Consider the following 23,035-nt stretch of genomic DNA (forward strand, 5'->3'; position numbering starts at 1 on the left):
GCACTCGCTGCATTTCCCTAAACAATACTGCTCATAAACAAAACATAAGCCACTAATTGTGATGGCAGAGAATCTTAGCCCTAATCTCTAAGGACCAGGGGCTCCAGATGTTTTTCTGTCTCCCGAATGGCCAAATTTGGCAGGTTTTCAATAATTCTAACGCGTAGACCGAACTAATGGTGATAGAGACTATCCCTGTTGCTTCCGCGCAGGGTACACACCGATAAACAAACAACCATCCATGCTCAGAATCACACAAAGGGACAATTTAGAACGCTCCATTAAACAGCACTGAGTGTTTTTGGAAAGTGTGAGTACTCTGAGAAAACTCATGCAGCCGCTGGGAGAATACAGACACTCCCCAACTTATGAACATTCGAGTTACGACGTTATGGTACATACGAACATTTTTGCGGGTACTGTATGTCGAAAAATGCTTGGGCAGAGTTGCTATAAATTAGATTTTGTACTGCGCACCTTTTTCCGATCGAGCTCGCTTGTGATTGGCTGCGTACTGTGCTACACGCACGGACACATAAGAGGTTTCAATGGCTGGATGTTTACGCGACAGACATTAAGGATAACACATCAGCGAAGTGTTGGCAACGATCTGCTGAGCTCGCTTACGATTGGTTGTATCAAATATGTGGGCGGGGAGGAAATCCCTCTTCCCTGTTGACGCTTCAGGACGATACAAAAAGTAATGGCTGCTCCAACGTAATTCTGTAATTACGTGACAGCAGATTTAGTAATGGCTTACTGAAGACCACAGAATATATGTCGTCGTACTACAGTAGGTGTGAATTTATTTTACGACTGTTAGAGCGTCTGTGTTTGATACTTCCCCGTTCAGTGTTTGACTTAAAAATACATTCCATACAAAATATAGCACTGAAGCAACTTACGATCAAATTCACCTTACGAACGACCGCTTGGAACGTATCACGTTCGTAAGGTGGGGAGCATCTGTATGCATACTCCACACACTGCATTACATACATATACCCCAGATACACACACCCACTCACAGACCGTAGTTATGAGTAAAATATGATGACAAATATAAAAAATATTTTGTTTTCTGTCTTTATATCATACACTACTGTAATTTGAATTATTTATGCATGCTACTGATAATACTTTAACCTTACAGGGAGACCATGCTTTAGTTCTTCTTGTTTTAAATCCCTTCAGAGCCAACAATACCATGAAATTATATATTTTTCCCCATAACTATTCAAGCACTCTCAGTTGCGAAAATAATATTTTTCTTTTGAGACGTTTTGAGATTATTTTTTAGACTGATTATAGTCTGACCCACTTAAGGCAAAGAAATTCTTGTGCAGGACTCCTCCCAGACTGCTGCTACACAACTGTCGAGGCAGAGAGGAAAAAAAATATACCCTAAAGCAAATAAGAAAATCATTTGCTGGCTGAAAATCACATCATTAGCTGTCTCATATTTCAGCCTTTTTCAGCCACTTGTTTTTTTTAAAGGGCAACCAACGTCACTTTTTTTGTTTCTTGGGTGCTGGAGCCTATCCTAGCCGTCTTCGGACAAGAAGCGGGGGACACCATGAAATGGTTGCCAGCCAATCGAAGGGCACACAGAGAGACATACAACAGTCACACTCACACCTAGGGACAATTTTTAGTGTTCAATCTGCCTGCCATGCATGTATTTGGAATGTGGGGAAAAATATGGAGAACCCAGAGAAAACCCACGCGGGCCCACACAGGGAGGCCGTACCAGGTCTTGAACTCACAACCTCTGCAATGTAAAGCCGGTGTGCTAACCACTCGATTACCGGGCTGCTAAAATTATGTGCAGTAAAAACATCATTAAACAACATTCATGCTGCCAACCTGCATTTGTGAGCTTGGTTCGTTTGCTTTGTCCTTCTGCAGGGGGTGGCCATGTGGATTTTGATGACTTTTGTGAGTTGATGGGCCCGAGGATGCTTGCTGAGACTGCTCACATGGTTGGGATGAAGGAGCTTCGCTGTGCTTTTAAACAGGTAATGATCACAGGTATGAGGAGCCCGACATGATCACAAGTGTGTGGATCTTACGTGTATGAGGGGGGTGGGCTTCCCCTAGAGCCACATCTTACCTGTTTTTCAGCTCTTCCTAATCCAACACACTGGAGTCAATCGATCATGATCGTTTCAGGCTTCCACAGCGCTTGCTGATGAGCTGTGCCCTCGAATCAGGTGTGCTGTGGACGGGAGGATCAAAAACAGGCAGGATGTGGTTCTATTGGCAAGAATAACAATAGCTACTTATTGCACTATTGGCAATAAGTAGCTATAGCATGAAAATGTCATATAGCGGGGGCCTGAACCTGAGTGGGAGGTTTGCAGACTACCTGTACATGTACACATGAAAGATAATATTCAAACACAGGAAGTTGCACATTGTATCAAACTAAATGTCAGTAAAATACTGCGGCGAATAAAACATTTTAACCCCAAAATATTGTTTTTCTGCACAGCAAAAGGCAAACAAATGCTCCAAAATGTGAAGCACATGGGCTAACTACATTGGTTGATGTTCAGTTTGCATTCTATTACGCAATTTGGGAATGAGACATTCAATGTACTGTACAGTATGGTGAATTTTAGCAAATAATTGCTGCTTCTCGATACTTACGTGCTGTGCCAAAAATCCTCAAAATTCTGTATTCTCACACAAACTTCACTGTTTTTGCTGCTAAAATTAGTCAGTTTAAAAGAACTCTCAACGTTGACATAAGCCCTGACAATTTAGCCATTTATTACCACTGTTGTTGACAAATCCGACATGGATGCTGCCAGATTTGTGATTGAGTGAGCCGTTATAGTTAACTGGTTAGTAAAATGTAAATTTGATTGATAGATTTTTTTTTATTCTCCGTTTGTGAGATAAATATTAAATTAGAGGTCGTTTCATTTCTTATCCAAGATGCTTCTTCAGCGAACTAAAGTCTTACCGGTAGTATCGGCCCTATATATATATATATATATATCCCTAATGTCCAGACATACATTATGTAGGAACAATCGGTGGGGCCGCAGGGAGTGGTCCTCTGCTCCCCCCAACCTGAGAGTAGGGACCTATCATAGCAGTGTATGCCGCTATGTCTGGACATTAGGGATATATATATATAGGGCCGATACTACCAGTAAGACTTTAGTTCGCTGAAGAAGCATCTTGGATAAGAAGCGATACGTCTGACACCTTCAAAAAAACAAAAAACAAACAAACAAAGTACAGATGACGGCTGAAGAAACCTTTTCATCGATGGACCACTCCTGTACGACTGAGAGCTTACACAGACATATTAAATTAGAGTTGCCCCAGGTTGTTAAACAGTTGCATATATATTACACATTTTTTCAAAGATATTTATTTCTAATAATTTTCGAATTGCTTCATCAAACACGATGTTTAAACAGGTGGATTAAGTCTGGAAAATCTTCACTGCAAGTCCAGGTCTTAAATACACTGACAGCCACAAAGTCAGGAAAATCAAGAAGTTCCACATCTTCCTCCAAGCAAAATCGTGACGTGAACAAGCAAGACAAATTAGGTTATTTTCCAGAATGTGTAAGCTAGACTCTTGCCTGCGCACTGTTTGTGGGAGTTATTAATGATTACTGCCGAATAGACGACACCGACATAAAGTGCGTTGTATGCTAATAAATAAAGCATGCAGTTCACTCGCTGCGCTCTTAATTTATATGAGCAGAGTCTTACTGGGAATGTGGTCTCATGCATCGAATAGGATCACATTTTAGAAGCTCTATTGCATCCATTATTTTATGATTTATTATTTTATGGTATATGATGTGTAACTGTTGTGTCATTCGGGCTAAAGTGACTTTCAATAGCTTGTCTGTATTCATGTGCTCACTTGTGCACAATACACATTGCGAACGGTTCCTTACCGAAAAGGGATTTGCATGTGGAGCTATACTCAAACTTGACATGTTAACCTTTTGAGCAGTGATCTAGTTATCGATCAATCAACGTGAGGTTGATTGATCGAAAACTACATCACTGGTCAAAAGGTTAACACGCTCGCATACGCACGCACTTAGGCACTCGTGCCTTGATGAGCAATCGTCATGACGGCGCCTTGACTGTACTAAACAGAAAATAATCGGCACAAAAGTTTGTGAGTTTGTGAAAAACAATCACTACTTACCTTAGTAGAGGCATGGGACGCATTTTTGGAGCATGTCAACGATCGTAGATCACATTGTAGCGTTTTATTTTTTTTTCTCCCGGCACCCCAGATTCCCATTCTTGGTCATTGCATTTAGTGAATTGTACATGAAACAAACGTTTCTCATGATAAAAGCTACAATAAAAGACATAGCGCAACCACCCGAACGACAGGAGGCATTTCAGACTACTGACCGCAAACAACTTCCGGGAATGCAGGTCACATGCCACGTAAATTAAAGGTGACCTGCTTTTTATATTTTATTTTTGAAACGTTTATTTTGTTAATGTGACACTGGTAGGATGCTGTGTTTGTCGTGGAGAATAACAGAAACCGAGACACTAGAAGCATAGGAGGGGACCGGAGGATAACGGGCGAGCTAACTGGTGTCAGGCATCGCCCGTCGCGGGGGGCAAAGTCCGTGATGCACATTCACAAGAAAATAAACACATCAAATAAATTAAATAACATTTAAAACAAATAAAAACATGTTCGCGTTTAAAATACGCTTATTTTTCCCATATTCATTTTACAATACATACATATTTTCACTATACAACAACAATCAGTTGCTATTTTTGCTAGCTTCAGAGCTGTTCAACCTCAATGATGTCCATCTATTCTTGAAACGCCTGTCTTGAAAATTACTTGAACAGTATATCTGCAAACAATTCTATTTCTTCTCCTCCTTCAGCCATTGTGGGTTGACAAAACCGCTATTAAATCAACACAAATATAGATTTGCTTATGCCGCTTGCTACAGATACAGAGTGTGCTAGCTGAGGCCAGTATGCACTTATCACTGGCGGCTACTGATACTATGATTGGCTCGGGACAAGCCAATCATAATTTGCGCAAACTTTTCCAGATGTTTCCAGCCCCTTCCAGCAGGCCTTGGGTTGCCAACTCGAACTCTGACTGGTTAAAGCAACAGCTTCATTACCATTGATTTTTATGCTTCAGAGCCCGCAGAACTGATTGTGTATTTCTGACCCTGGTAACAAATGATGGCTGAAATGTGATTAGTTGAATGCTTAGATACGAAAACACACATCTGGAAGCAGCACAACAGTAGAAAAGCAATGAAAGGAAGCTGAAAGACAATTTGGAATTATTTAATCAGAATTCATGGACAAAATCGTATTCACATTCGTCTTCAGATATTTTTAGGCCAGCAGAGAAGGCCTTGCGGGGCCTGACGACCAACCACTGCCGAAAATATGTTTTTGGGCTGTGTTACTCTGTTAAATGTGTTAGCACTTATTTTTTTCAGCACAGCATTCACCATATGTCCGCGTGAAGTGTTTCTTGCATCATGGTAAGCACCATAAATTATGATAGGGACACACGAGTGAATCCAGGCACCAAATGAGAATTAATTTCCAGTTCATTTCTTATTTCCAAAGATGTTCTCACTTCAGGACTAACACCTTATGAGTCAGCATTTGTCCCGCTGCAGATTTAAGCTGATTACAGTTTTTACAAACTCAGATTGGGTTCTTTTCTATTTTACAGAACATTTTAATTAGATTTGTAATGTGACTTTTAATAAGCTCTAAAACTCTTTCTGTTGTTTGTACTGCATGTGTTTATCACATTTTACTTCTGTTGCCTCTAATCCTCAACACCCTTTGTCTTGACTTTCGTTTGTAGTTTGACTGCAATGGGGATGGTAAAATCACATTTGAGGAGCTGAAAGATGGGATGAAGACCCTCCTTGGCGAAAAGCTGAAGAAGGGAGAGCTTGAGGAGATCCTTGGTGACATTGACCTGAACAAAGATGGCAACATTGACTTTGATGGTGAGCAGCTGACATCGAGAAATGTCCCACAGTTTGTGAACGAGTGTAAATCATCCAAGCTTTAACATTTGTCATTCGAAAAATCAATGAGCAAATCACAATGATTTGTGGTCATTGAGACCTGGATGGACTTGCCCTAATTTCGCTGTGTTTGGTTCTCGCTTACCTGTGACCCCAATTATAATAATAAATAATAATACATTTCATTGATAAGCGCCTTTCAAAGCTCTCAAGGTCACGTTACAGTCACATGAACTTTTTTTCTGTAGGTGAGCATATAATTAGGAATTAACTCTTTTTTTCTGATGAAAGAAGAGAATCTAAAGTTTCTAACACTTTATTTGATGTTTATGTAGTCCTAAAACTCTATATTCTGTGGGTACTGGAATTCAAGTGACAATGACGAAAACCCTGCGCACTGGAGTGGACACATTTTTGCCCGTCTGGCAGTGAATGAGTTAAAAGAATGTCCAAGACATTCATCTTAAAAATCCAGTTGACACAAAGTACCACATAAACAAAGCAATTATAAGAAAAAATTAAAGGACAACCGACGTCTCCAGACAAGTTGTGTCCATAATTTGTAAAATGGCTTCAAATGACTTCTACTGAGCATATTTTAAAAAGACTCCACCGCATATAGCGCAAATATTTTATGTTTTAAGACCCGCACTGAATATTCAGGAAGTCTTGTTTTTGAGTTGGTGACGAGTCCGTACGTGACGTCACTAAAGGACCGTCCTTGACCGTAAAAAAGACGCATTGTAGCGGTCCTTCCATCACGTCAATGTATTTTGCTGTACTTGGTTGGTCTGGGGACCTCGTGTTGCACCCAAAAGCCGCCAGAAGGCCAGAAGAGGGCGTCCAAGCACCATATAAGGAATTTATCAACCTGTGGAAGCGGAGGTGGCCACTGGAGGTCGCCATTTTGTGCCTCTTTTTTTTTGGGGGGTGAGAGATTTTTCCCCAATGTTGCCTCAAAATGGCACGGAATAAATTCTTTAATCGATTGCAAACATGTATGCTTTCCTCTTCAGAACTATTTGAATCATATTCATAACTGGCATAACTGTCTTGGTGTGACATCACGAACTGGGGGCGGGACTTTCTGAAAATGCCCAATTCGCAGCTCAATTTTTTTTGCAGATTTTGGACACTTGAAGTCATTTTTATTGGTGTTTTGCATTTCACTAAAAATATCATACTGCGTGTTTTGGGTATTTTAGATGCTATAAAATGTTTTTCTGGTGTCAGTCAAAAAAACAAAAAAGTGACGTCGGTTGTCCTTTAAGAGCAAATGGAGGAGAAAGTAGGAAGAGGACAAAAAGGCACGCTTCCATGGGAGGCGCCTTGCCTATAAGATTCATTGCAATCTAATTGGGCTTTTTCCTCAATCAATACACATGCCGGCACGTGTCTCACATGCGACACATTGAGAACACACTGTGCTGGACAGCTCAAGGACTTAGCAGAAATTGCATTACCCGCTAAGAAAACACAAATGCACAACACGCACATACACACTCACACTGCATGCTCCAGTGACGGCAGGGAATGAAAGTTTGAGCACACACAAAGCCAAGATGTGTGATCTGTTTTGTCTTGTCTCAGAAATCCAATCTATTGCAATTATCGGCCACATATGAAAGAGGTGTGTCATTGTCAAAATGGATCAATGAGCAAGTGCTCTTAGTCATCATCATCAATTAGCCCCTAGGGCACGATTTTGAAGGTGTCACAGAGGCCTCATGTCTAACAAGGCACGACAATAAATTAAGTCCCCATCTAAAAACCTTCCGCACTGAGCCCCGGGTGGGATTATAGATGTGTACCTATCAGCCCTCACCTCAATAGGTGTCATCAAATTCACATCATTGTTTTAAAAAAAGCCATCCCAAGCCTTGTACAGAGAACATTGAACTGATTCACATGTGCAAAAGCGTTTGCAGCACATATAGTGGTAGAGTGTGGCTGAGTCACAATGTTTATTTTTTTGGGGGGGGATAGATTTGCACCCTCTCATCTCCCTTTGGCTAGATCTGCGGTTGATAATATTCAGGCCTTGTAAATTATGCAACCAATCATCTTAAAAAATATGCAATGAATATCTTCATATTATGCATAATACTGGACAATATATATATATTATATGCACTTGCTCATAGAGGCAAGTTATAGACACAATTTTTATATTGCAAATTAATTATATACTTTTTAAAATTACATATTAAATATCTCTACATATATTTGCACAGATCACAGTTTATTGGATGCATTATGTAAGTGTTCGTTCCCCCTCCCCTTCCGGCAGTAAAATTAATCAGTTTTTCAAACTTGAAAATTACTCTCTGCTGTAAAATTCAGTAAATACTACACACCTTTAAATAATATATTTTGACATTTTGTTGAAATCACGTGCGTGCGTGCGTGCGTGCGTGTGCGTGCGTATGTATGTGTGAGTGTGGCTTTCACAGAAAAACATTTCTACATACAGTGAGACCTCAATTTCCGAACTTAATTGGTTCCCAGACAGAGTGTGTAAGGCGAAAAGTGTCTATCTAAAAAAAAATTCCCATAGGAAACCATTAAAATGGGAATAATCCGTTCCCGGGTTTTCATAAAATATATATAATAAAAAATATACTTTTCAACTAAATAAGCCTTACAACTACACACCTACCTACCTTATTATATGTATAATAAATGTGCTATTGTATTGTAATGAAAGAAATACACTGCATTGTATCATAAAGTCACTTTATTTGCATTTGTGATGGTCATTGATGGCTTGATGGAATGGCGTTGGAAGTCGAAGGTCAAACGGAATTGCTGTTTGGAAAGAGAGGCGCATTACATGACGACTGTAATTAAAGAAATAAACTGTGCTGTAAAATAAAGTTTTATTGTCCTTTTTGATGCTCGTTGATGGACAGTCACCTTCCATAAGGACTGTTGGTAACTTAACCTCTGGTGCTGTTCGGTCGTGTGCTTCCTCCGAAGATCACTCCGCCAGCCGTGGTGGGTGTGTATTATGAAAATAGTGCTTATTATAAGGTTTATTGTTCATAAATTTGACGTTTGTAAGACGAAAGGTTTGCAAGATAAGGTGTTTGTAAGTTGAGGTCTCACTGTATTTTACTTTTACGGTTCCCGAGCCTTGTTGTAATATGATGACAATCGCGTGGCAATTACAACATTGCAATACTGTCAAAGATGGCTGTCTCAATTGTTACATGGAGGCAAGGAATACTGATGAATTCTCAAAATCTTATCACACTTAAAATAATGTTATATTTTCACCCCCCCCCCCCCCCCCCCCCCCCCCCCAAATGCTATAAACATCTCATGATCCTGCCCAATGCTGAAAAACTCTTTGTGAAACACATCATGTAATCCTACCCTTGAAATGAAGCCATGACTCGTAATAAAATGGGGAGTTAGATCAGTTCTTCATTTCGGAAGGTCACTATCTGAAAAAGCCTTGCATCCATGTACCATATTTTTATTCGTTGAAACAGGTTGCCTCTTGTGAGCTTCATTAACTTGCTGATGTTGTCATCAGCTCACTGTGAACGTTTTGAGTGTATGACTGAACTCAGTATGGGCTGATAATGATGTACAGCAACATCCCTTTGTGATTATTATCACCTGCTGTCTCCTTCCACAGAGTTTGTGATGATGCTCTCTGCTCGGTGACCTCTGATGAAGGGCGAGGACGGCACCAAAACCACTCTTTGCTCATCTGATTTCCTTCATTGTATCCCTGGAGACTAGTACATTACTTATGATGTCCGAAAGAGAAATTGTCAATCATTTTGTTGCTATGGGGGCGCCACTGCGTTTGACTGGTTCGCACATCAGAGAGGCTCAATTCCGGCTCTGGCATTCCTGGGTGGTGTTTGTATATTCTCTCCGTGCCTGCGTGGGGTTTCTCCGGGTACTCTGGATTCTTCCCACCTTCCAAAAACATGCATGGAACGCGATAGGAACGTTCTAAATTGTCCCTAAGATGTGATTGTGAGGGTAAATTCCTCTTCTTCTTATTATTATTATTATTATTAGTCTATATATGCCCTGCAATTGGGTGACAACCAGTTTAGGGTACATTCCGCCTATTGGATGGCTACGATGGATCTATCCGTTAGAAAATGGATGAATAGATTTATTTTCATAATAAATTGGAAATTAGAACTAATGTCGGTTTCAACAAAGCATGAGTAGAACTTTGATGCGACATTGTCGCCCCCTTGTGGCTACAGACGGTAAATACTGAACCGTACATGCAATATAGACATTCGTCATGTCAGTACATTACTTGCCAAAAGAATGTTTAATAATAATAATAATAACACAGTTCATTTATAAGCGCATTTCTAAACTCTCAAGGGCACTTTACAGTCACAGGCTCAGTTTATCTGTGGGTGAGCAGCGGCAGCCACATACGCCAGCGTTTAAACAACCCCGAATAACTCAAATAGATAGAATGTTAGCTAGCTAGCTAATAGACAGTTAACTAGAAAGATAGATTGGATTGGATTTGGATTGGATTTGCCTTTATTCGTCTCGCAGTGGAGAAATTTACATTTCACAGCAGCAAATTTATGAAAGGAATGAAAGTAGAAAAAGCCTGCTATTTTAGGCTCCAAACTACATTGGCTGATGCTAGGGTTTAGAGCACGGGTGTCATAGTAATTTTTTGCGCAGGCCACATTGTAGTTACAGTTTCCTCCCGTGGGCCCATTAGAATGTTTAATCCTCTCCACATATTACATATAAGTCGCACGACAAATTAAGAAATAACTAGTTTTCAAATCTAAAATCAAGAAAAATGACTGTTATTGTGGTTTATATACGACAATTTGAAATTTCAGTTTGGACTTTAGCAAGCATCATGGAATTTCACAAGTTAGATTTGCTTTTGTGGGCCAAATAAAATGATGTGGCAGGCCAGATTTGGCCCTCGGGCCTTGACTTTGACAACTGTGATTTCGAGGAAGGTACAGTTTGAGGATTCCCCCCCGCCCTCTGCCAGTGCTAGACCATCACCAAAACACACTGGGGGGGCTGAGAAAATGGTTCATATATCTACTATTTTAATATAGCAAAAATTAAAAATAAATTCCATATACCCTACTCTCTACCTTTTGTTTTTTGATGTGCATTAAAATGAGCAACGTTGAAAGAAAACAAAATGAAACCAAAAAACAAATGCATTTTTTTTTAATTATTGAAAATCATTAACTTAAAACAGAGCAAAAAGCAATACCTTAAAAAAAATATACAAATCATTTAAGTAAACCAGCCACGAATGTATATCTTTCCGATATAGTTAAGAAATGCTGCTATAGACAATACAATCATATCATACTTCATATCAAGATGGGAAAGACTGATAAACCAAGTTTAGTGTAACTTGAAACCACAAAGTCAAATGCTGTAAGGCAACGGGTTTTCCACACCTAGCACAGCGAGATGAACGGCTGCTGAATATTTGTAATAATATTAAAGGTTTGCCTTGTAGATGCATACAGCATATACTGATTCGGTGATTTCATATTGCAATATCCCCTACTGAAAATAAAAAATAAGGTGAGAATGTACATACATTTGTATTCCATGCACTTAATGTATTGGGAGAGGCTGAGTGTTGTATTGAGAAGTAGTTCATAAATATCTCCCATTTTAAGTGATAAACTCTGGAAGAATTTTGTAGCTAATAGTCCACCGTGGGAGGAAGATTTCGACAAGTACACATTTAGGATGACAAATCATGAGTGTTTTTCAGCATTTCTTCTTCTTTTTTTTAATGCAACACCTCTTTCAAAGGTGAAAATTGCCCGAAACTGAGATCCTCAATCTTGACGATGCCACCAATATACCAGGAAGTTACTCTGCATAATTCTGGAAAGGCGAGAGCGGCTGCACCTCATGTGACGTCGCAAACAAAACAATGTGCGTCACCGGAAGAATCCCTGAGGCGGTTTTGGCCAAATCCCGGCATGCTGAAGAATGTTTTTAGCATAGTAGATTTGGAGCCGCGAGTGGAAGGTTCGGTTGAGACGAGAGGAGGAAGCTCTTAACTGTTGGGGATGCTCTGCAGATAGGTGAGAATGTGTTGGATCTTCACCAGGCGTTCTTTGAGGCTGGTCATGGAGAGGACACAGAGCTGGTAGCGCGGGTCAATGGGCAGCACGGCCAGCAGCCACCAGCAGCACGCAGGACCGTTAGGTGTGGCCTGAAATGCAAAGCACACAGGAAAAGGCATTATTTATGGGACAGGTATATCGAAAAAAGGAATTCCAAGATGGCGCCCGAGGTGGCAGCGGTCAGCAAGTGCTCTCGCGAGCCTTGCTTGTTTTCGTGTTTTGTTTTGTCACTTTGAGTTGTTGTTCATCGTGTGGAACGGATACGGATTGTTTTTCAGCATTTTTGGCCCCAACACTCATGAAGGAGACTCGGCTGAGTGGTTGCGCCTTTGTGGCAGCACAAATACGCCAGCACTGTTTTTGATTTTGGAGTAATGTCGGTGCTATTTCATTGTCATCGCGGGACAGCTCTGGGGCGATTCTACTTTTTTTGCGTCATGGGCAGCATTTTCACAGCCCTGCTTTGTTCAGCGGAAAAGTCGGTGCTGTTGGACAGAAGAAAGCAGAGCGCCAATGCGTATGTGGAACTGTCGCGGCTTGGAATTCAAGTGAATTTACGCTGGACAGGAGATGTGAGACAATCACTTTCATCAATGGATGCTACAGCTTCATGTTTGCTTTCAACATTTCGCTTGTAGCAGACGTGCACATTTCACCATGACGTCCCTGATCCATTTGATCCTCTCCTTTTTCATCTAGAACTGCTTCATACAACAATGATGGTGCACAAAGGGCTTAAAAGACAACCGACGTCTCCGGACAAGTTGTGTCCATAATTTGTAAAATGGCTTCAAATGACTTCTACTGAGCGTATTTTACAAAGATTCCACCGCATATAGCTATATTTTACGTTTTAAGACTCGCTCTGAATATTCAGGAAGTCTTGTTTTTGAGTTGGTGACGAGTCCGTACGTGACGTCACGAAAGGACCGGCCCCTGACCGAAAAAAGACACATTGTAGCAGTCCTTCATCAACGTCGATGGATTTTGCTGTACATGTTTGGTCTGGGAATCATGTTGCACCCAAAAGCCGACCGAAGGGGCATCCAAGCTCCATATAAGGAATTTATCAGCCTGTGGAAGCGGAGGTGGCCACAGGAGGTCGCCATTTTGTGCCTCCTTTTTTTTGGGTGAGAGATTTTCCCCCAATGTTGCCTCAAAATGTCACATATAATTCTTTAATCGATTGCAACCATGTATGCTTTCCTCTTCAGAACTATTTGAATCATATTCATAACTGGATGTGTAACTAGAAAGCATATTCTCCGAATCTGAAGCCATTGTTTTGATTCTGCAGCAATGCAAGACGTCTTGGCGTGATGTCACGAACTGGGGGCGGGACTTTCTGAAAATACCCAATTTGCAGCTCAATTTTTTGCAGATTTTGGAGACTCTAAGTCATTTTTATTGGTGTTTTGCATTTGACTAAAAATATCAGCCTGCGTGTTTTGGGTATTTTAGATGCTATAAAACGTTTTTCTGATGTCAGTTAGGAAAAAAAAAGTGATGTCGGCTGTTCTTTAAGTTCCTGTAATGAGTAGTTTGGTAAAAAGAAAACACAGCAATTCTCTTTTTTATAACATACAATAATTTGAAATTTTGGTTCAAAAAATGTACATAGCACCATAGAAAGGCACATATTTGATTTGCTTTTGTGGGCCACATCAAAAGCTGTGGCGGCCCAGATTTGAATGTGATCATAGCTGGACTTGAGTGCAGGAATTTTAACGCGTACAACGCGGACAAGGGGGATTGTCCTTATGACATCAAGTAATGCAACAGTAGCAGGAGGATTAGCTATGAAGCACCCATAAAGCTCTTGAGCCAACACTGTCAAAAGGCTCCACCCCCTCAGGTCATAGCAGGGCTGAGCTGTAATCCTTTTTGGCCTAAGGAGGCGAACGCGCACACAACAACTGCAATTTTCTATGATGCACTTCAATGCGCATTCAGTAGTTGCGAGACCTGTTGTGGCTCAATATGACTTCACATATAAAGCACACCTGCATATAAGGCGCAGGGTCATCTTTTGAAGAAAATTAAGGCTTTTGGATGCGTCTTAAATACCGGAAAATACGGTACTTGTTATTTTCACTTATAATTCTCAAGGATGAAAAGCTGACTGAGTAGCCATAGTTCCTCTTAGTCACATCATGTCAGTGGGTTCGGTCACGAGCTGATCAGACAAAGAGAATCTCAAAGTAGTTGTGACAAAAATGTTTGCGACGTGATAATAATAATAATAAATAATACATTTAATTACTATGCGCCTTTCAAAACTCTCAAGGTCACTTTACAGTCACAGGATGAGTTTTTCTGTGGGCAAGCAGCGGCAGCCACACGCGCCAGCGTTCACTCAACCTGGAATAACTCAGATAGAAAGCTAGCTAGCTAGCTAATAGATAGCCAGCTATATAGCTACCTAGCTAGATAGCTCGATAGCTAATAGATAGCTAGCTATCATATGTATTATAATATTATAGCTAATAGATTTCAAGCTTGATCTTCATCTTAATTCTCGTCAGGTTAAGACATGCCTATTTAGGAAACAAACAATTGTAATGCGTGGACCAGTGGCTGGTTTACATAATGCCGATTAGGGCAGTCGCATCCTCGGAGGGTTGACATGATGCCCACTCATTTCCAGGGTACAAGTTGAATAAGAACAAATCAATGGCACCCTCTCCTGGACAAAGCTGAAACCGGTGACCCTTTTCTCGCCTGTCCCTACACACGATTCATCACCTTTGGGCTGTCAGCAATCAACTTTGTGAGGCTCTTCAGGTTACAATGTACACAGTGCCATTGAATGCCATTTTAATCACCTGCGGATTTGCGTTTACCTCACTTGTGATGACATCAACACAGTGCGTGAAATCATTTGATTTCAAGTAGAAAAAGGTTCGTCAAAGAAAGATTCAAAAACCAAAAAATGAACTACTTTTGGATAACAAAGTGCTCAAATCCGTTGACAATACAATATCGCCTGCATTCATATTCAATCACTCAACGTGACTGGCATTGTTTCTTCGCATATGGATAATTTAATGAAAACATTAGTCCTCCATTAAGACTTTTTGGGTGAAGCCATGTTGCGATGGCCCAGCTTAAACTGTCCCTGGCCTCGATATGAATGACATAACACAATAGATTTGTATACAAGTAAAGACTGAAAGATGATGTCAGAGGAGCGCACTATTGGTCATGGATTATTCCGGATGAGATGGTAAAAGATCAAATCGGCATCATGAGACACTTGATCAGAGTTATATCCTCTAAAAAAATCAGCATGTCGAAATTAATTTATCTTGGGGATGTGGCTGTGTGGATTCTCATACAACCAGGTCATGGTAATCCATCCGCAGAAGAATTGAGGCAAATAGTCTCTATTCATTTTGAAGATGGTTCACAGTTCATCAAAAAGGTGGCTTTGATTTTAAATTTTAGGTGCGGCACTTCCCTGTTTACTAAATGCCGCAGGTGGGTGTGCTTGGTGTGTTCCCAAAATTAACGAACCGCAGCTCATTGAGACTTCCCTACTGTTTACAGTGCTGGACATTTTCCAGCCTTCTTTCTCACGCGCTCAACCAACTCCTGGAAGAATTCCTCCAGGAACTTCAACAGTTCTGTCATTCCATGATCTACAACATCTATTAAATGAATCTCCTTGGGGAGAATCTTATAGTCGCAGACCAGTTGAGTAGGGAGGTTACTCCAGCACAGCCATGTTGATCTCCGATGGTGAGCAGACATAGGGTCATGGTAAAATAGCCACAAAATGCCTTGCTCTATCTTCATCTGATCCACATTTAAGTGGAGAATTTGTAGTTTGAAATATATCTTTTGTAAAATCAGCCCTAAAACTTTTACTGTAGTAATTTGTAAGATTGCGAAAAGGCAACCCGCAAAACACTTTTCACAGTGTGTTTTTCAAATCTTAGACGTGGTTAAAGCACAATGAAGAAATAAATTATCTTTTCTTTGTAGACATTTTGTGCATGGGTCTTGACCATTTTCTACAGAAAAACAAGTGTTGGATGAATGAAGTAATTCATAGTTGAACTAGGATTTCATTTGTGTTTGGAAGGTTCACTAGGAATCAGAAATCAGAGACATTGGCCAGAACGTGCTGAAGAACGAGGAGGATACCTGGATATCAGCTTCCCTCTCGGGCATTGGTCCAAAGTGCTGAAGGATCTGCTTGTGGAATCGGATCTTGAGGTTCTGGAACCAGACACGGGCTTGATTGTATACAGCATCATGAAGCTCTTGTAGGTTCTCGAGTTCTTCTCTTTTCTCCACCTAAAGGTCAATATTGAACACACCTGTGAGTGTGGAGTTCTGCTAGGTGTCGAGTGAAAGTGTAAATGACATGATTACAGTAGAACAGGGCAATATTTCGGTGCACGCTTCGTACCCGAGTGTCTTCCAAATGCTCAATGTTGGCAATACTATAACCGTCCTTCATTCCTCGGGACAGGACTCTGAAGCGCTTCCCTCCAATAGTGTCCACCACGGATCTACCATCAGGCAGGAAGTGAACACTGCGGATGATGAGCATACATCCATGGTCGACAAACCTGCCGGGGTGGATGCCACAGTTTTAATTGTGGAAAACAATTTGGCACAGTAGCCTCTTATGTAACTCATGACTGAATACAATCAGTCACATGAAGATGATTAATCATGTGTCAATCCATCCAGTATTGAAGTCTCTTGAAAGTGCAGTCCGAACAAAAACCCAAGCACCTCGTGTCTCCACACTTACCCTTTCTGGGGGTCGTTAATACACATCCCAAACTGCCGCGTTCCAGTTTCCATGCAGCGGCGGATCATGAGGCGATAACGTGGCTCGAATACATGCAGTGGGCAAGGCACCGTGGGGTACGCCATAGTGCATACAAAGATAGGCACGTTCTTTGTCAAGCTGTAGTCGGGACAGAAAGACAGAAGATAGTTAGAATCTTAATCTGAAATGAAACTAGGGCAGAGAAAGCAACAGCTAACTTACTCCGAAAGCTCTCTGGTCTCCTCCAGGTGTGTTTTGGTCCTCTCCTCATACTCCTGACCAAAATACTGTTTGATCAGCACATCCAGCACACGTGTCACACTGTACTTTCTACAGGCGAGATACTGCAAAGTAGATGTTTACGATTAATTTCACAATACAAACCTTAATAGACAAAAGAGCAGTCACTGTGTGGGGTCCCTGACCTCTTTTAGGCTCTCTTTGCACAGTGGACAATGTGGCGTGTAGTCCAAACAGCGTTCCAGACAGATCTTACAAAAGGTGTGGCCGCACGGCGTTGTCACAGGCTCGTACAATAACCTAATTTAGGAGGAACGTAAATCAAGTCAGATATCTTTTTCAAACATTGACTTAATAATAATAATAATAATAATAATAATAATACATTTCATCTCTAAGCGTCTTTCAAAACTCAACAGTCACAGATAACGTTTTTCTGTGGGTAAGCAGCGGTAGCCGCATGCGCCAGCGTTCATTCAACCCCGAAGTAACTCAAATAGTTATAAAGCTAGCTAGCTAAATAGCTAGATAAATAGCTAACAGATAGCCAGATAGCCAACAGCTAGACAGCTTACAGCCAGCCAGCTAATAGCTAGCCAGCTAGCTAATAAATCGCTAATAGATACCCAAAAGCTAGCCAGCTAACAGCCAGCCAGCTAGACAGCTAAGAGCTAGCTTGATAAAAAAAAAAGGTTTATGCCTCAAATTATTCCCAATACACCCAAGCCGTACGATAACTAATGCTTAAATTATAATACCATTATCGTGTTATTTATGAACAGTGTGCAGATAAGCTCACCTCATGCAGAGAGAGCACTCAAAGTCATTGGCGTCAATGAGGTCCTTTTGATCAATTCTGTATGTTTTAGCTGCGGCTGCTGTCTTTTGGCAATTTTTCACACCTTGAAAGAAAACAGAACAACACATTACTCAAGCTGTATGAGTCATGTACTTGTAATGAAATACGTGGCAATTACGATACAAAACTAGGCGAGGGAGAAAAGTGTCAAATCATACCTTGTTTTTTATACTTGCTACTTCCATTAGCCACAATGCAAGGCCCAACGTCAGAAACGGACAACTTCCGCTTCAGCGGACTGGCCTTTTCCTGGTCTCCAAGCTGAGGGGCGGAGCAGACCCTCTTCAGACCCTGATCGTCAGAGCCATGAGAACGCAACGAATGAGCTCTATTCAGACCGGGACGCTCAAGACTCTCCCGTCGTTTCTGTGGCACAGAGGCAACAATTCCATGTTAATACATCAATGAAAGCAATGAAATATGGTTCAAATGATTCGGATGGATGACTAATCTAACCCTCTGCTTGTCTTTTGGGTGGTGTGCCGACACAGCGCGGACCTGGAGTTGGCTTTGTCTTTGGATTGGAATATGTGACTTGACTTGTGCGCCGGCCACCAGGGTTTTACGACGTAAGTGGAGGGATGGATTCTGCGCTGTTTCCCTTAGGCCCACCTTCACGTCATCGTCAGCCGAAGAGAGCAAGTCACATAGAATCTATTTTATAAAATAGCATAGAGCATGTCAATGATCTTGGTCTGAAGAACTGTAGAAATTCCAAATGTTTCTTTCTTAATGTGAGCGGCATCTTGATCTATCAATGAATATCTCCCATATCAACAATAAAAAAAAATTGAAACTACTTCTTCACTGCAAACTGCGAAGCCCTTTGATTTGGGCTGGGAACGTGAGACTGACTTGGTTGAGTCAACCGCAAAATTTGGTCAAGACAAATAAACAGTTCCTGTCTTCCAGTGAAGCGGAGCTGGCAGTGCTTGGAAACTTAAAGGACAACCGACGCCTCCACAAAAGTTGTCCATAATTTGTAAAATCGCTTCAAATGACTTCTACTGAGCGTATTTTACAAAGATTCCACCGCATATAGCTATATTTTACGTTTTAAGACTTGCGCTGAATATTCCGGAAGTCTTGTTTTTGAGTTGGTGACGAGTTCTAACGTCATGTCACGGAAGGACCGAGAAAGGACACACTGTAGCAGTCCTTTCATCACGTTAATGCATTTTGCGGTATTTTCTTTGGTCTGAAAACTTCGTGTTGATGGCGAAATTAGAAGGAAAACACATAAATAACGCGATGGTGAATCGTTGTGTGTTGCACCGAGCAACTACTTGATATTCGCTGACAAAAATTCCAAGGAAAAAAATCAACCCATTTCCACGGAGCTTTGTCGGCATCTTCTGCCTCTTTTGGGTGCTAAATCCCCCCACCCCCCCCCACCCCCAGATGCCTCAAAATGACAGAATAAATTATGCTTTCTTGTTGTTTGCAATCGATTAAAGAATTTATTCCGTGTCATTTTGAGGCATCTGGACTGCAATGTAGCGTCCCAGAAAAGAGGCAGAAAATGGCAACCTCTTGTAGACATGACAGTGTATTGCGTTTCCACAGGCTGATAAATTATTTATATGGAGCTTGGACGCCCTCTTCTGCCGCAACACGGGGTTTTCAGACCAAACAAGCATTGACGTGATGGAAGGACTGCTACAATGTGTCCTTTTTTCGGTCAGGGGCGTTCCTTTAGTGACGTCACGTACGGACTCGTCACCAACTCAAAAACAAGACTTCCTGAATATTCAGCACGAGTCTTAAAACGTAAAATGTAGCTATATGAGGTGGAATATTTGTAAAATACGCTCAGTAGAAGTCATTTGAAGCCATTTTACAAATTATGGACATAACTTGTCCGGAGACGTCGGTTGTCCTTTAATGTGGAACACCTTAACTTACCCAAATAATACGACTGTTATACCCCGGTCAAGGTTGACGCCTTGTACTGATGTCCAAAAACGTTTATTGTGGAACACCGTGAAAACGTGTGCACCTTATAAACCGAAAGTAGACAAACTTTAATGACGTAGACTTTATCGTTCTCTTTCTCTGGCGATTTCTCTCGCAATTTCTCTCGTTTTCTCTCTCTCTGTGCCCTCTTTTAAATTCTTGGCTTTTTATAACTCTCATTTTATTCTTTATCTATTTCTTGCTGTAAATAACCACTCCCAGAGACATATGAAGTAGCTGATGGTAGGTATGTAACAATACCTAAAACTCACAGATCGGAATTCAGCTATCACAGTGTATTCATCTCACGGTACGTTATTAGGATATTGTGCAGAAGTCACACATTATTTTCGGAAGGTCCATTGTATCCAGTCTGTGGAGTTTCCCACAAGGTTTTGTGAAAAAGAGCTCTTCAAAAAATATCAAACTGTGGTTTTCTATTCCCATCCTTCATATGTTGCCATTTGTATATCTCTAAAACATTACATTTACTCGATTGTGTGATGTTAGGCTTGTGTTCACAATGACGACTGTGCATCTCTCACCAAAGATTCATGGTTCACGGCGAATAATAATAAATAAATATTTACACCTCAATTTGTACTTGCATTAACGCACAACAACCACAATTCCACATACTGACGGGCAGGCCACATCCTAAAATTATTTGACAATGAGCTCACCCTTTCTACTTGTCTCTTTGCACAGGGGAAGTCTTCATCCACAGCAAGGCAGTTGAGAAAGACATGCAGAGACTCGTCTACTTTGCCCATCTCATGAAGCACCGTGGCTTTCCGAAATAAAGCCTACAAGGACACAAAATTGAACTTAGCAGACCTTTATAATACATATTTCACCTATGAAAAAAAGATAGATAGAGATAGAGAGAGCGGCTGTGCGAGAGAGCGAGAGAGAGAGAGAAGAGAGAAGACCGATTTACCTCAGCCGAACCGCTAGATGCAAGACAAAACTCAATGTCCTCCAATGCAAGATCAAACTCCTTCAAAGACGTATATGCTTCTGCTCTCGAGAGCCGTGCTTCCACTGTTGTTTCGGGTTCTTTAAAGACCATGGAGAGAAAGAGAGAGAAAACAGGGGCAAGAGAAATTACTTGCACACTTCCTTTATTCAATCAACGAAAATTGAGCAACCATCACCATCACCATTGTTTTCTTGTTATCATGATTCGGAAAACTATGTTGTGTAAGCCACAAAGGTGAAGTTGACTTTACTATTTAGTTTACAATTGATGCATATGACCATTTCTTATGACACAAAGCGAGTGGTTGCACTGCAGCACGAAGACCACCCCGCTGCAAGTTACAAAACCGACAATTGTGTCACGACCTAAATATACAAAATGACCCTGAAGCGCATGCGCTGTGAGTGAACGTTTCGTAAGATCGGACAAACAACTCTGGTAGTCGCTCGCGTCGCTATAGTAACGCAGGGAAAAGTACTCCACACGATGTGGAGGACCAGTACTGTATTTCCTTCCTTAATACAACATTGACGAAGATACAAATTTTATCTCGAGTGACGCCTTCTTGATATTTGCGTTTACTGTTAGATGTGAGGTAGTTATATGGATTAATATTGTGTAATTGTACTGATAATCAGTTTATTAAATTGAGTGAATTAACATGCGGTCGACGAAGGGGAACATCTGCCACATTCAAAATGGCTGACGCACTCGCGTATCCTTGCAACCCGCTCACACCATGTTCATGCTCATGCTCAAGACCAGGAAACACAAACACACATCCGCTGTCAACACGATTCTCGGTTATTTTGCATACAGCTCACCTTCTTGGATCAGATCGCTCGCTTGGCGAATGGCTTCAATGCAGCGTTTACGACGATACAGTTCGTCCACTTCGCGAAGTCTTTTGGAGCGTTTCACCTCGGTGGGTAACCATTTGGCAAAAAGTCCGCATAAAATCACGTTGGGTTTGCCTTCGAGTCTCACTGCTTCGTGGCATAACTTGCACCTGGAGAATAGCCCTCGCTGCAGACACCTCTTGCAAAATGTGTGTCCACACACTAAAGTTACGGGTTCACCTAAAAAGCTATGGCAATTGGGGCAGTCGAACACTTGATCCCAGTGCCTGTCCTGATCCTCCGAATCCCGCTTTGACGAAGAGTCCGAGCCGCATGTAGCATTTTCTCTTTGGTTACGCACAATACAGTCCACAAAAGTGCTTAGCAGTTCGGGTCTGATGGGCCCGTAGCGCAAGGCCACGGAGAACCAATAAATTGCCTCTTTAAGGGAGTTCTCCGAGGCTAGAGCGTTGGCTTTTAGAAGGATTAGCTGCTGGTGGTCCCCCTTTTCCCTTTCGGGGATGTTGTCTTTTTCGGTGCCGATGAAAAAAGAGCTCCTCTCCCCAGTCGCTTCCTCGGTTGATTTCTGGAGCGACATGTTGATTTAGAAAAATAAGGTTAGGAGTAACTGGGATTTCTTCTGTTAACTCGACTATTCATCTCCTCTTTAGTAGGTCGTCCGCCGATTTTCCCTGTAGACCATCGTTTGGTTACATAAAAACTCATGTCACGTGAGCACAAGCTCGTCTGTGGTTGGCCGGCGCGCCTGAGTTACAAAACCTTGCCTTCGTCAAGTTTCATAATTGTGGAATGGACGCCGAGGAATTATGTATTGCTTCGACTTGACGTTCGTTCACAAATAATTAATAATTTGAGAGCGCGAATAAGAGAAGTCAGTGCCTTTGTTCCCGAACAGTACTTGTGATGTATTGCGCAAACGAGCAAAAAGAAAAAAAAAACCCCACCACACTTCGTAGCCCTTTTAGTATTAAATAAATTAATACTAACAAAGTACTTTAAAAGTAGCAGTATATTACTGAAAAAATCTGGCCTTACGAACGTTTTTAACGTTACACAAACAAAACAGTTTTTGCATTGCTACAATACGTCACTTTATATACGTCACTGCCTCCCTTTACCTACGTCACTACCTCACTTTACCTAGGTCACGACCTGACTTTACATACGACACTACCTCACTTTACATTCAGAA

At 41.3% G+C, this 23,035-nt stretch overlaps 3 protein-coding genes across 4 annotated transcripts in view; 1 reads left to right on the forward strand and 2 right to left on the reverse strand.

Annotated features, from left to right (window-relative positions):
• The window catches only part of doc2g (double C2-like domains, gamma), a 56,991-nt gene extending 54,993 nt beyond the window's left edge, over nt 1-1,998 (reverse strand). For both annotated transcript variants that reach the window (XR_016116147.1, XM_089005509.1), the window contains exon 1: nt 1,867-1,998. Coding sequence is in view for 1 of the 2 variants with exons in the window: in XM_089005509.1 (XP_088861635.1) it covers nt 1,867-1,872 (6 nt within the window). In the remaining variant the exon portion in view is untranslated. The remainder of the gene's footprint in view (nt 1-1,866) is intronic.
• Nucleotides 1-12,021, forward strand: part of LOC148892851 (calcium-binding protein 2-like) — a 27,610-nt gene extending 15,589 nt beyond the window's left edge. The window contains exons 7-9 of the mRNA XM_089005512.1: nt 1,909-2,018; nt 5,864-6,011; nt 9,679-12,021. Of these exons, the coding sequence (XP_088861638.1) occupies nt 1,909-2,018; nt 5,864-6,011; nt 9,679-9,707 (287 nt within the window). The 3' untranslated portion in view covers nt 9,708-12,021. The remainder of the gene's footprint in view (nt 1-1,908; nt 2,019-5,863; nt 6,012-9,678) is intronic.
• lonrf1 (LON peptidase N-terminal domain and ring finger 1) lies at nt 11,215-22,530 on the reverse strand. Its single transcript, XM_089005508.1, has 12 exons — nt 21,808-22,530; nt 20,942-21,060; nt 20,685-20,807; nt 18,502-18,699; nt 18,204-18,411; nt 17,986-18,088; nt 17,372-17,486; nt 17,169-17,290; nt 16,926-17,084; nt 16,575-16,737; nt 16,307-16,459; nt 11,215-12,246 (listed from the first exon to the last, which is right to left on the reverse strand). Exons 1-12 carry the CDS (start codon nt 22,418-22,420, stop codon nt 12,088-12,090), a joined length of 2,235 nt encoding a protein of 744 aa, XP_088861634.1. The 5' UTR covers nt 22,421-22,530; the 3' UTR covers nt 11,215-12,087.
• Nucleotides 22,531-23,035: the final 505 nt, after the last annotated feature.

The sequence above is a fragment of the Hippocampus bargibanti genome, linkage group LG10 (genome assembly GCF_051943395.1).
Source record: "Hippocampus bargibanti isolate YZ-2025 linkage group LG10, ASM5194339v1, whole genome shotgun sequence".
Lineage (NCBI taxonomy): Eukaryota > Metazoa > Chordata > Actinopteri > Syngnathiformes > Syngnathidae > Hippocampus > Hippocampus bargibanti.